This window comes from Symsagittifera roscoffensis, chromosome 10 (genome assembly GCF_963678635.1).
Source record: "Symsagittifera roscoffensis chromosome 10, txSymRosc1.1, whole genome shotgun sequence".
NCBI classification, from domain to species: Eukaryota; Metazoa; Xenacoelomorpha; order Acoela; family Convolutidae; genus Symsagittifera; species Symsagittifera roscoffensis.
In genome coordinates, this window is record NC_087071.1 from 21,751,146 (window position 1) to 21,763,548 (window position 12,403).

Below are 12,403 nucleotides of genomic sequence, written 5' to 3' on the forward strand. Positions count from 1 at the left end.
TCCGCCCCTGACTACTGCCCTTCCCCTACTAAATCTACTAATTTAGGACAATGTTATAATTTTTCATAATCTTTTTTTATTCACCCTTTTTCAATCGCAGTATGGATTGCGAGAATTAGCGCTGCTTATAAGATACTTTTTTCATTCTAAGTGGGTGAAGTTTCCTTTTAGAGTCAATCTAACACCATTTTTGGGGAGGATTTTGAACTGGTCTCCATTGACTATTTTCGCCCCCTCAATTAAAAATGAAATTGAAAACAACAAAATTGGGGACTGTATGAATTATAAGAAAATATTAGGCGAAAATGGGAGAAAATTAGGCGAAGTTAATATAAGGCAAAAATTGTAAGATTATCAGTGTATACTTTTCTTTTAGCATGCATCCCCTATTTAATTCCCATACGGCATTGGCAAGAAGCGGTCAAAGACTGCAAAGCCGAGTGTCGGTTGGAGGTCGCCGGTGAGCCGGCTATAACCGGCTCTAACTTTTGATTATGATCAAAATTTTTACCTAATATGAACACTTTTTTCGCCTAATCTACTTTTCACTTAATACAACCGCCTCCCAAACTCGAGCTTTACATAGAACGCTCTAGTGCTAAATTACTGCTTCGATTTATGGGTTGGCAATTCTTTTGTAGACACCATAGAAAGGGCGATTGTTAACTAGATCCGCTCCCCCTTTCTCCCGCATGCTCTCCCTCTCGCGCCTTTTCTACTCAAACAAACCTCTAAAATGTTTTTGTATCTATGTCTATCTTTCTCTCACAAGGTAAGTTAATAGAACTTATGATGATAGCTATCGAGTTTTCATAATATCTAATTTAAAAGTTCTGTCAGAGATAATCATAAAAAAAATTTCAACAAAAATATATTTCAATTGATCGTTTCATTGTTTTTGTTTCGCTCAGTTTTTCTCGGTAAATTACTTTTTTTTTCAGTCCTTTCCCGCATTTTTCATGGTTCGTTTGATTACATTTTACTTATTGTTGTTTTTCAGGAAAATGATCCCTCTTTTTCTTTATTATCAAATTTGGGGAGCGGTGGTGAAGTGGTTACGTCTCCGCCTCTCAATCGAAAGGTCGGATGTTCGAGGCCCACCATGATCCGTGCTCGTTGCTTGAAGCAACACTACCCAGCCCAGAAAAATAACCAAAAAAAAATTGTATGTAGTTCTTAAACAGGGCACAACAGCGGTTCGCCGTGATAAGCTGTACAGCTCGTATGTTGGTCCTTTACCCCGTGGATAAATGATCTTAAAATAAAGCTTCACAATTGAAAAACTTTTGTGTAAAAAATGAGCTTTTACACCGTGTAGTACGAGTTTCTCTCATAAAACTTCTGTTTAAATACTAATTGTATCATTATTTTGCTTCCTTTTGGTTTAATTTTCAAACTTTTAGGTATTTTTCAGTTATAATTGACGTGCTGATTGAGCTAGGTTATTTTGATTTTTCAAGAATCTATATCAAGATCGAGAAAAGGTAAGAGTGGCAGTTAATCAGGCTTTGATTTGCTTAAAAAACAAAAACACACGTTCAAAATAAACTCAATTTGATTTTTGTTTTGTTTTACTATTGATTAACCGCACAGCTTTTGCATACTTTTTGTTTCATTGAGTTGAATTCCTGCGGTCGAGTTTCAGGTTTGGTTTTGGAATTTGTTTTTTGAAAAAGTTTTACATAGTTATTTTTTGAACTTTTCAAGTACGAACTGACTTATACGCAGTTTATTATGATATGTCATAATATGCCTTCCACTCAAGTTTAATTTAAGAAATATACTTTCCCTCTTTTTAATTTAAAACTTTTAAAAACGTTTATACTATTGTACTTTGGTAAAAATAACTGCAGACTAAACTTGTCTGCTTAGACAATTCTTTGTCAAAACTACTTCCAGATCAAAAAAAGGTGAGAGTGACAATTAACCTTGTATTGATTTTTTCAGAACAAAGGTTCAGAGTTAACTTCATTTGAGACTTGTTTTGCTTCTAGTATTGAGTAATTTTGAACATATTTTTGTTTCAATGAATTCAAACCCTGCAGTCAAATTTTAGCCTTGGTTTTGAGCTCTGCTGGCTAAATTTTTTGCTCATAACTCCTGTATTAGAATTTGCAAGTGAGATTTGACTTATAAGTCGTGAAATAAAATGTTATATATTAAAATTTACAGTTGAAACTGTTTCAAGACTTAGTTTTTTTTCAATTGTAAGTATTTTTTTTGTACTTTTCAACTTGAAAGGTACCTAAAAAAGAAACCTGAAGTTGAAAAAAACATTATCAGGAAATAAACTCAACTGCATACTTTAATATAAAATAACGCATTTCAGGACATATAAGTAAAATCTTACTTGAAAACTCAAATAGAAGAGTTATGAGCGCAAATTTAGCCAGCAGAGCTCAAAACCAAGGCTGAAATTTTACTGCATGGTTTGAATTCGATGAATTAAAAATATGCTCAAAATTATTCAATACTAAAAGCAAAACAGTTTTTTCTGCGGTCAAACAACGGCGGCCGGATTTAATTTTTTTGATTTTTATCCTAGCGTCATTTTTTGGAGCGAGAAAAGCTAAGAGTGACGTTTTGATTTGCACAATTTTTCAGCTCAGAGCAGACTAAATTTTTAAGTTGCTTTAATTTTTGATTTTACTGTTCCTTAATTGCATTGAATATTTTTTTTTCACTGAGTTTGGTTCCTGTAGTTTACGGTTTGTTTCTTGGCAATTTTTTTCCAAGTTTCTACCCGAAATTTTATCCCTTGCATTTTCAAGCGAAATTGACATATAAGATGTGTAATACAGTATTATAATTAGATTTACACGTGAGACTATTTTGAGACTTTTACTATTACCGTTCTGAGTTTAATTATTGTTTTTTGAAAAAAATCTGGTAGTTTTGTTTATGTTGACTTGTATTAGTTTCGAAAAGGAAAAAATAGTTGCTGATCAAATTTGTAAATTAGTTTATTTTGCCTTTTTTCTAGAATCTGTTTCCAGGACGAGAAAAGGTAGGAGTCGAGTCACAAATAATCAAGTATTGATTTGCACAAAGCACATGTTTAGAGTAAACTTCATATGCCGGTTGTTTTTATTTTACTATTGATTAACCGCATTGCCTGAGCATCATTTTTAGTGAATTCAATTCTTGAGTTCTAACTTAAAATTTTTTGTTGAATTCAAAAATATAACGTTTGGTTTTGAGTTCGTTTTAAGCCCCCCCCCCACCCCCACATAACGCATCTTATTTCATTCCTTTCTTCGCAAGAGCAGATTTTTTAGACAAAGGGTAGGGTATGTCAGACCAAATAGTTTGGGGGGAATCGGTAAAATACCCTACTTACTTGCCAAATCTCCTATAAGTTGCGCAGCACGAACAAAAGTAGTACATATAAAAAATGCAGGATAGGAAAATGAACAAAAATCCATTTTTTACTATCGAAATTATCGTTTATGGAAAATTCAATGTAAAAACTCGCTCTCATGTTTCAGACGAGTACAAAGCGATGCGCTGTTCGATGCCAAAAGCAAAACAGTTTCCTTCCACGAGGACAGTGACTGCGTCCAGGATCGAACTCTGCTCCAGATACGCATTCCCATCTCTATTTCTGCTATTCCAATTAGTCTATTGGGGCTATTACGGTTTCCTCAGGGAAGTCAGTTCAGAACAGTCAGAACCCACGTGAAAACAAAGAAGAATGTGATGCTGAAACGTGAACAAAATTAATAGATTTTTAAATTTTTCATTTTTGAAAACCAACCGCTGAATATTTGCTATTGCACTTAACATTTTCTTTTCCTCAAAGGAACTTAATTTGAGTACAGCGAGCACAGAATCATCATGAAAGCAAAATGAATCGTTATATTTCAGCATTCCAGTAGATGTAGGCCTCATTAAAAAAAATTAAAGTTATTGGGATTACCAAGCCTGATTTGGAAAGAAAAGAGATACGCAAGAAGATAAATTGTTTCAAAATTTTATTAAGAAAAAGATCATTGCAAAATTCATGTTAAAAATCCATTTTAGCTTCTTTTAGTGCCATGCTTGAACTGGCATAATAGCAAAATTACGGATTTTCAGTATACATACAGAATAACCCTAGAAATTTAGACGGAAACGTAAAACGAAGCTTGAACGATGAATTAGACTGTGTGTTAGTGCTGAACCCTGATCGGGGCAGTACAGCAGTGCCGAAATTTAGTTGTTGTTCAACAGTGCCAAATATTATTTTGAATACTGTTTTTACTCATCCCAAAAAAACCTGACGAATGATTTAAACGGCCGGACGGAAATTGAAACGAGAAAAATAGCCATTTTTATGGTGGCATCCCTTATGATGTACGGACCGAGTGTTGGAATTATATGTGCAGTATTTTTCAGCTAATCAGAATTCAGCATTCAAAAATCTGGAAAAAAAATCAAGAAAATTTGGTATTAAAAAAAACAACAACCGATTTTTTTTTCAACTTAAACAAAACGAAGCATTTATTGCATGCCCCAAGAACTGAACTGTTGCGCTACTATAGTTCGTTTTCAGCTAATATCAACTTCAATTTGTGCAAAAGTGATAAAACCAATAGGAGCGTGCAAAAGAATCTGACTGGTTAAACTTTATCCCCATCATGAAAAAATCCCCAATTTTAATTGGTGCCGCTTTTTAAACAAACAAAGCTTCTTAAACTCGACCCCTAAAACTTATCTGAACAAATACTCAACTCAATCGCTTATTTTCAGTTTTTTTTCTTGGTTTTGCTCCAAAACAGAATAGTATTCACACAAACTTGCAAACAATTCAAGGAAATCTTTTAGTTTATCCATTGTGATATCATATTTGACTTATTGATTGCATTTAGTATTTTTAAAAACCACAAAAAAATTCTCTCAAAGTCAAAACATCAAGATATGAATTATTGAAAAATATTAATTTTGCGCAGAGTAAGATGCTGCGTACGTGCCTGTGCCATGCATACAAGTAAGTTAAGTCGCAGAAATTTGCATTATTACGAGGTCAAACTGTTCCCTCGATACGCGCACTGTTTGGCATGTGTAGGTTTCTGGAACACCGAAACAAATTTTTAAACGTGTTAAAATGATGTCGCCGCAATCACAGAAATTGCAATAAAGAAGATTGTAGAGAGTGCTACTACAATTTCCACCTACAATTTACAACATGGACAGCAAGTGCAATTCAATCTCATAACATAAATACTTTGAAAGTCACATATTTGATTTCTGTCAAACACTTTTGAGCCTCAAAAACGGAATGAAAAAAAGTTAAGTGAAGTTTAGCCTTTTTAGAAGCAGGTTTCCAAATCTGTAAGTCGATCACGCTTTTCGTGACGATTAAATATTTGCTGATCGAGAGTGCAGTTTACCTTGCTTTTAACAAAAGAAATGAACTGAAAATAAACAGAAATCAGAAGTCTAACTACGAAAAACTAAAATTGAGGCTGACCAAACTTTAGGACTTTTCCTGAAAAAAAACACCTCGACGTATAAAAGAGTTCGAACTACGTTCACCGACTGAATCATCTCCGTAAAAGACGGTTTCATTGTTAACGGATGAAAATCCAGAAAAACGGAACATAGACAAAGGTACTAGATCATTTTTTATTGTGAACGGATGGATTGTGAACTGATTGAAAATCCAGAAAAACAGAACATAGACAAAGGTACTAGATCATTTTTTAGGATAAGTTTCGGACGCGAACCCTCGAACCGTCAATTCTGTAGGAAATTTTTGATAACCGTTACTTTTAGTTCGTTAAAACCACACAAAAATCAAATATTGTTGAAAACTACGTCATAAAAATCCCAAATTCGCTTATTTATTCGATTTCAACTTATGTTAAGTGGTCTGGGCAGGCAGTGTCAGGCAAGTTAAGTTGAGTTTTTTCATCCTTAGGTTTCTTCCGCGTGGTTGTTGGAATTCAACCAATTTGCCTGATTCCCTACCTTGTTGGTTAACTAAAATTTAAGTTGCCCTCTCCAACGCACCTGTTTACCCGCTCACTCATTGACTCTGTTTTGTCACAGTAATGTTATGTGGTCAGCTACGGTGATATTAAATAGGTTAAGTTGAATTTGCTCATCCTCGGGTATCCTCAGCGTTATTGTTGCAGTTCAACCGACATACTTAATTTCCATCCCCATTGGTAACTATCGCCGCGAATAAGGGCTCTTAGCGTATGGTGTTCATACTAGGGGCCAGTTCTCTAGACCACGCGCTCCGTAAACTATCCGCACCGTCGCAAAAGCGCGTGAAAGAGACTTGTTTCACAAAGCCCGGTTTAAGCTTTAACTCTAACGCCAGGGACTCGCATAAAACTATCCAATTCTATCTGCATTATTTTTTGTGGAATTGGAAAGATCTAGTTATTTGGCACGACGCCATAAATAACTCCATTAGTAAGCACCGCAGTAACAACTACCGTAGTTTGAGTACTGACCAACTTAAGAGCTTTCTTTTACGATACAGGGAGAATATTACCGCTATTGTATACTGTCGCCGCAACGGTACGGACAATATAGAAAAAGAGTTAAGAAAGACAAGTATTCTCGTTGTTAACATAGTTGAGGATTTTATCTCAAAGCGAAAGGCCAAAGACCAAATACTTATCGAAAAGTATAAAGAGCTGCACCAGCCCCTTCACTTGAGTTGAAGACTCTGTTGTTACTTAGACGATACAGTGCTGACCTAAGTACACTGAAAGCTAAGAAGAAGCAGAACCGTTTGTCGCCTAAAAATCGTTAAGCAAGCAAGTTAGGTTTCAGAAGGAAAATTAAGAAGTTGTTCGAGAAACGTAGCAATCTCAAAAACGAACTTTATAATTGCCACAAAATAATTTTGGAATACATAGAAAGTCAGAGTCGTTGCTCAAAAAATGATACCTTTATTAAAAATGTAGGAACTATATAGAACAAGCGGTCGAGGTAAATAATGAGTTGATTGATATGGCTAAAAAAAGTGCCAACCCCGACGAATTGATACCGGCACAGAATATGTGGCTTCATAAGTTGACTCAAAGCAACGATAAAGTTTTGCAGGAAGCTATCACATATAAAACAAGTTTTGAGGTAGTAACAGAGCCGGACAACATAGATAGCAGCTCAAAAATTTCTCATCATTCCGAAAAAAGTGAAAAACCACAATCACATAAAACAGATACCCGCTCTAAGTTGTCACACCGAAGCAGCCGCCATCAGCAATCGGGTTCTCAGAAATCTAGTCGTTATACCGCCGCTCTGTCGAAAACACATTCTGAGAAAAAGCGCAATTTAATGATTTTAAAGAAACAACAAGAGGAACTTGAGAGGCAGGCAATGGTGTCATTAGGACTGAAAGAGCAGCAAAACAAGATGAAACAAAATTCTTTAGAACAACAAGGCAGTTTAGAGTTGGAAGAATTGGCTGAAGAACACAGGAAAAACTGGCAGAAATTGAGTTGAAAGGGCTTGAGTGAGAATATGGTTGTCGGAAATCAGCGAGAATGCTGAAGAAAGTGGTTTAACTCGAATCTCTCCACAACTAACAATAGACGAAAAGGATCGTACGCGTCACTGGGTCGAATCTGTCGACCACAAACAGCCTGACTCTGTTGGTGTTTCCAATCAAGAGCAGCACGTTCGTTCGACAGCTCCTGAGATAACTTATCCTGCATCAACAAATTACATGGTCTCATCAAGTTTTACAGGAGTGAATAATGGCCAGGCAGCTTCTAGTGATCCGGGATTGTATTTCAGTAACCACATTCACGGACAACGACATAGTTTGTCGAATTTGGTCCAATCGCAGATTTCCGTTAACAATCCAGTAGGGTTACAGCAGGTCATTCAACCTGTTTCCAATAATTAACCTCAGCAAACTTTTTTGTCCACCCATTCAGTGCTAGGTAATCCAAACACAGGGTCAGTAGTCCCGGTAACTTCTGAAATTTATTTTGCTCCAACAACATCTGCAGACGTTCCTTCTGGTGTAGCAACGTTCGCTCCTGCATCAACAGCAATTACTCAGGTTTTTTTAAGTCATCAAACTACAGGATCAGTAGTAGCTGGCTGCCAAGCACCTGTAATTCCATCACAACAACATATGGGTGCTCCTGTTAGTAGTTATAACTTTTCAAGTGACCACTAAAATCCTTATAGTAATTTGTGGACACCAGCTGTTGCTGCCCCTTTAATGTCAGCTCAACAACACTACGTTCCTTCGACAACTGTTTTTTCCATAGTAACTCCGATTGTTCCTCCGAATAACTTTGTTCCTTATACAAGTGTAGAGACTGTGTTCTTTGCGCAGCCTGAAAATTTTTCACATGCTAATCAACCGTTCGGTCCTGATTGTCACCTTAACTCTTCAAGTTACCCAGCGCCAACTCCCGGTAATTCACCTGGTGCAGACGTCGAGCGTCCACTTTCGACACGAGAGTTAATTAAAATACTTATGCACAGCCGAAAAGATCATCTGCCTGAGTGGAAGCTGACCCAAATCGTTGGCAACCCTTTTAATTGGCATGAGTGGTTTGGGCAGTTCATATCGACGGTCGATTCAGCCATACTCAGTGACGATGAAAAGCTTACCTATCTGAAAACGCTTGTAGTAGGTAAAGCAAAATCCGCAATCGCTGAGTATAGCAATAGCGGAGTGCCATTTAAAGACGCATTAGGAACTCTTCAAAGAAAGTTCGGGCAGCCGCATGCTGTAGTAGGGGCTCAACTAGATAAATTGAAAAACTTTCCGCCGCTGAAAATGCATAATTCGGAAAATGTAATTGGCTTTTTCTCTACAATTTCTGGGCTTGTTGCCGTATTCAAGTCTCTATCTTTTAACGACGACCTGAAAAGTGTTAACATACTGAATCAAGCTGCGAGTAAGTTTCCCCCAAACCTTAAGGAGGCATGGTCAATGCAAACTGTAAGACGCCAATGGCATCGACCAACTCTGCTAGATTTCAAAGAATGGCTTAAAGGAAACGCGGAGGGTCATGAGAGGCTAAAAACAATTAATTCTAAGGCTTAAGTCTGAAGAACCAGTGAAGAAAAAAGAAAAAGTGTTTGCTAGTAACGCAAAGGAAAGTGATAAGACTAAGGAAAAACCAAAATTCCCTCCATGTTCTGTATGTAAAGGTCAACACGCTCTTTTGAATTGCACCGTACTTAAAGAGAAAAACGCTACGCAACGGGCAAAACATGAAGCCGAACAAAAATTTTGCTTTGCGTGTTTACAGAGCAATCACAGTTTTCGTAATTGTAGCAAGGCCAGAAAGTACCCCAAGCCAGATTGTGAAAGCACGCACAACATGCTCTCACATGGAGCTGAATAAATTTTTCCTCCTAAGGATACTAAAAATTCCCCGGCGTCAGATAACGCAAACAATAAATATGTATCGACTAACGCTGCCGTCGGCGATATTCATAGCCAGTATTCAACTAGAGGCCTCGTGCCAGTTGCATCCCTCGCCGTCTTTTCGGATGCAACGATTACTAATGCCGTAGCTCTTTGCGATAGTGCTTCCACGCACTCAGGGGTATCCGCCGATCTCGTAAAATGTCTCCATTTGGTTGGCACTCCCGTTAACCTCACCATAAATGGATTCAATTCCACGAGCTTGATGAAAACTCATCAAGCAAGTTTTCAAGTTTCCGCCGAAGCAAATAAAAGTGAATTTTCGTTTTCTTTTTGAGCTTATGTTAAGAATCATATTCGCATTGGATCGGATAGCATAAATATTCCTGAATTACAGGAAAAATACCAGCAGTTGGCTCCGAAAAAACCTATACAATATAAGTATGAGGAAGTCGAAATAGTTATTGGACAGGGTTTCTACCATGCAATTAGACCCGTTGAGTACCTTCTGGGGAAGGACTCTATATCACCGTGCGCCGTACGCCTTCCAATAGGTTGAGTTTTAAGTGGTCCGTTACCGCCGTCCTTCAAGTCGAACTCGTCTTGCTTTAAGTGTGTTGTCGAAGACATGTCTCTTGCGGACCAAATTAAAACTTGGTATGAGTTGGAGTCATATGGAGCCTTCAAGCAAATAGCTGCTCGTTCCGACGCCGACAAACGCGCTTCGTCCGTTTTGAAAAATGATACCTTTCTTGATGGTGAGAGGCACATTGTACCAATGCTTTGGAACAATAATGAAAATACTTTACCGAATAACTATTTTTCCTCTTTTGCTCAATTGAAGTTTTTGGAAAGGAGGCTAGATAAGGATCCGTCGCTCCGTGAGAAATATGCCGAAACAATTAAAGGTGATATACAAGAAGGATATGTCATAACCGTTAAGGCACACGATCCCAAATCACGAGCCGATCGTGAGTGGTACCTCTCGCATCACCCGATGTTGAACCCGATTAAACCCGGTAAGGTGCGCTGAGTCCTCAATGGTGCATCGAAGTGTCATGGCGCTTCCTTGAAAAAAATCTCTGTTGGTTGGCCCGGATCTCCTTCAAAACCTCATTTTTGCACTTTTAAGATTCCGTCAGCATAAACACGCCGTTTCAGCTGACATTGAAGGTATGTTTTTACAGGTTGGATTCTTTGGATTAGTGGCCCTGTATACCGTGTACCGTCAAGGCTCGCCTTCTATTAAAAGATATCTGGCGAATCAGCGGTCAAAAAAGGGATGATGATCTCCCACATGAAATCAAAAAGCAGTTCTTTGAGTGGCACTCAGCTCTTCATTTGTTAGGTTCTCTCACAATTCCTCGTAGCTATTTCACTGAACCTTTAGACCGAATAGAACTTCACATGTCCGGTGATAGTTCGCAGGATGTTTTCTGTGCCGTCGCTTTCCTTCGTGCGCGACTTGCTAGCTCGCATCAGACCGAATTAGCTTTTGTGTTTGGCAAAGCCCGCGTTGCGCCTATGAAAGCGCTATCTATTCCAAAGTAAGAGCTTCAAATGGCTCTTCTTGCAACCCGCTTGAAAAAAGAAATTTTGAAAGATTTTACTTTCAAAGTTACGGACTTTTTCATGTGGACAGATAGTACCACTGCTCTTCAGTGGCTTAACTCCTGAAATAAATTACCCGTTTTTGTTGGAAATCGCACGGGGGAGAATCTGGAGTCTACCACCACTGATCAGTGGCATCACATACTTAGCGGTGATATCCCAGCTGATACCGGTACACGAGGGAATTCTTCGGAAGACATCAAAGAAAGCAGCTGCGTTAATGGCCCTAATATACTGAGGACGACTGATTGGCCGTTCAAGCGCGATACAAGGGTTATTGATAAAATAAGACTCAAAGGACCTTCATGTGATATCGACATTTAGCTGGAAAATTCGTCAAATTTTGTCGTCGATGTTTTGACAGAAAAAAATCTTCCATTCGGAAAATGGGAGAGCTTCAATACAACTGTAAAAGACAAACGCACAATAGCATTTTTGTTAAGATGGCTGCCATCCCATAAACCTTTCCGGTCGAGTGTAATAGAAATAACCGACCCGTGTGAAATGGACATTGCTGAACAGAAGCCCATTTACCTGTCCCAGGGTGAGACATTCCCTAGCGAACTAAAACTACTAAGGTCCGGTAAAGTTATCACGAGGAATAGTCGGATCGCCGAGTATTCGCCGTTCATTGGACCAGCTGGCATCCTTCGCTCGACTGGGCGCATCAGCCGCTCGGTTGATTCCAATTTCGATAGCAAGCATCCAATTATACTTGATGCACGTCACGCGATTGTTCGGTTATTGGTTAAACACTTGCATGTTAGCAACTTTCATCAAGGCTTGGATTACATGCGTGCGGTGGTTAAATTGAAATACGTTGAGTTAAATTTGCGATGGTTGCTGCGAAACATTGAAAACACTTGAGTTGCGTGCCGAAAACGCAAAGCGCAAACCGTAACTCAAATAATATCTGATCTGCCCAATGAAAGGCTTGGTTACAAGCAACCTCCTTTCTCTAACACAGGTGTCGACTTCTTTGGGCCGTTCCTAGTTCCGATCCGGAGAAGTACGGAAAAGAGGTGGGGTTTTTGTTCACCTGTCTCACCACTAGAGCGGTGCACATTGAAGCGGTCCCCTCTCTCGACACAAGCTCTTGTGTTATGGGCGTGGAGAGGTTTATTGCACGTCACGGTACTCCGACTACCATCATGTCCGACAACGGCACGAACTTTGTTGGCGCTCCGAAAGAGCTCTTAGCTTGCGTTGAGAGTTGGAACAAGCTCGCACCCACTGATTTTGTCCAGAGAGGGATCAAGTGGAAATTCAATCCACCCAGCGCACCGCACCATGGTGACTCCTGGGAGCGATTAGTTCGGAGTATCAAACGTGTTTTGTATGACATCTTAGGCAACAGAAGAGTAACTGAGGAGGTTCTAAGAACCACCCTTTGTCTTGTTGAGCAATCACTTAACGCTAGAGACCGATAACAGCCATTAGTTCCAATCCGCT

At 38.6% G+C, this 12,403-nt stretch overlaps 1 protein-coding gene across 3 annotated transcripts in view; it reads left to right on the forward strand.

Moving 5' to 3' along the window:
- LOC134855183 (gamma-aminobutyric acid receptor subunit pi-like) overlaps nt 1–3,739 on the forward strand; it is a 28,251-nt gene extending 24,512 nt beyond the window's left edge. For 2 of the 3 annotated variants that reach the window (XM_063871614.1, XM_063871616.1), the window contains 2 exons: nt 2,984–3,007; nt 3,489–3,739. In XM_063871614.1, coding sequence (XP_063727684.1) covers nt 2,984–3,007; nt 3,489–3,682 — 218 coding nt within the window. In that variant the 3' untranslated portion in view covers nt 3,683–3,739. The remainder of the gene's footprint in view (nt 1–2,983; nt 3,008–3,488) is intronic. The other variant, XM_063871615.1, reaches the window with a different exon arrangement.
- The last annotated feature ends 8,664 nt before the right edge of the window (nt 3,740–12,403 follow it).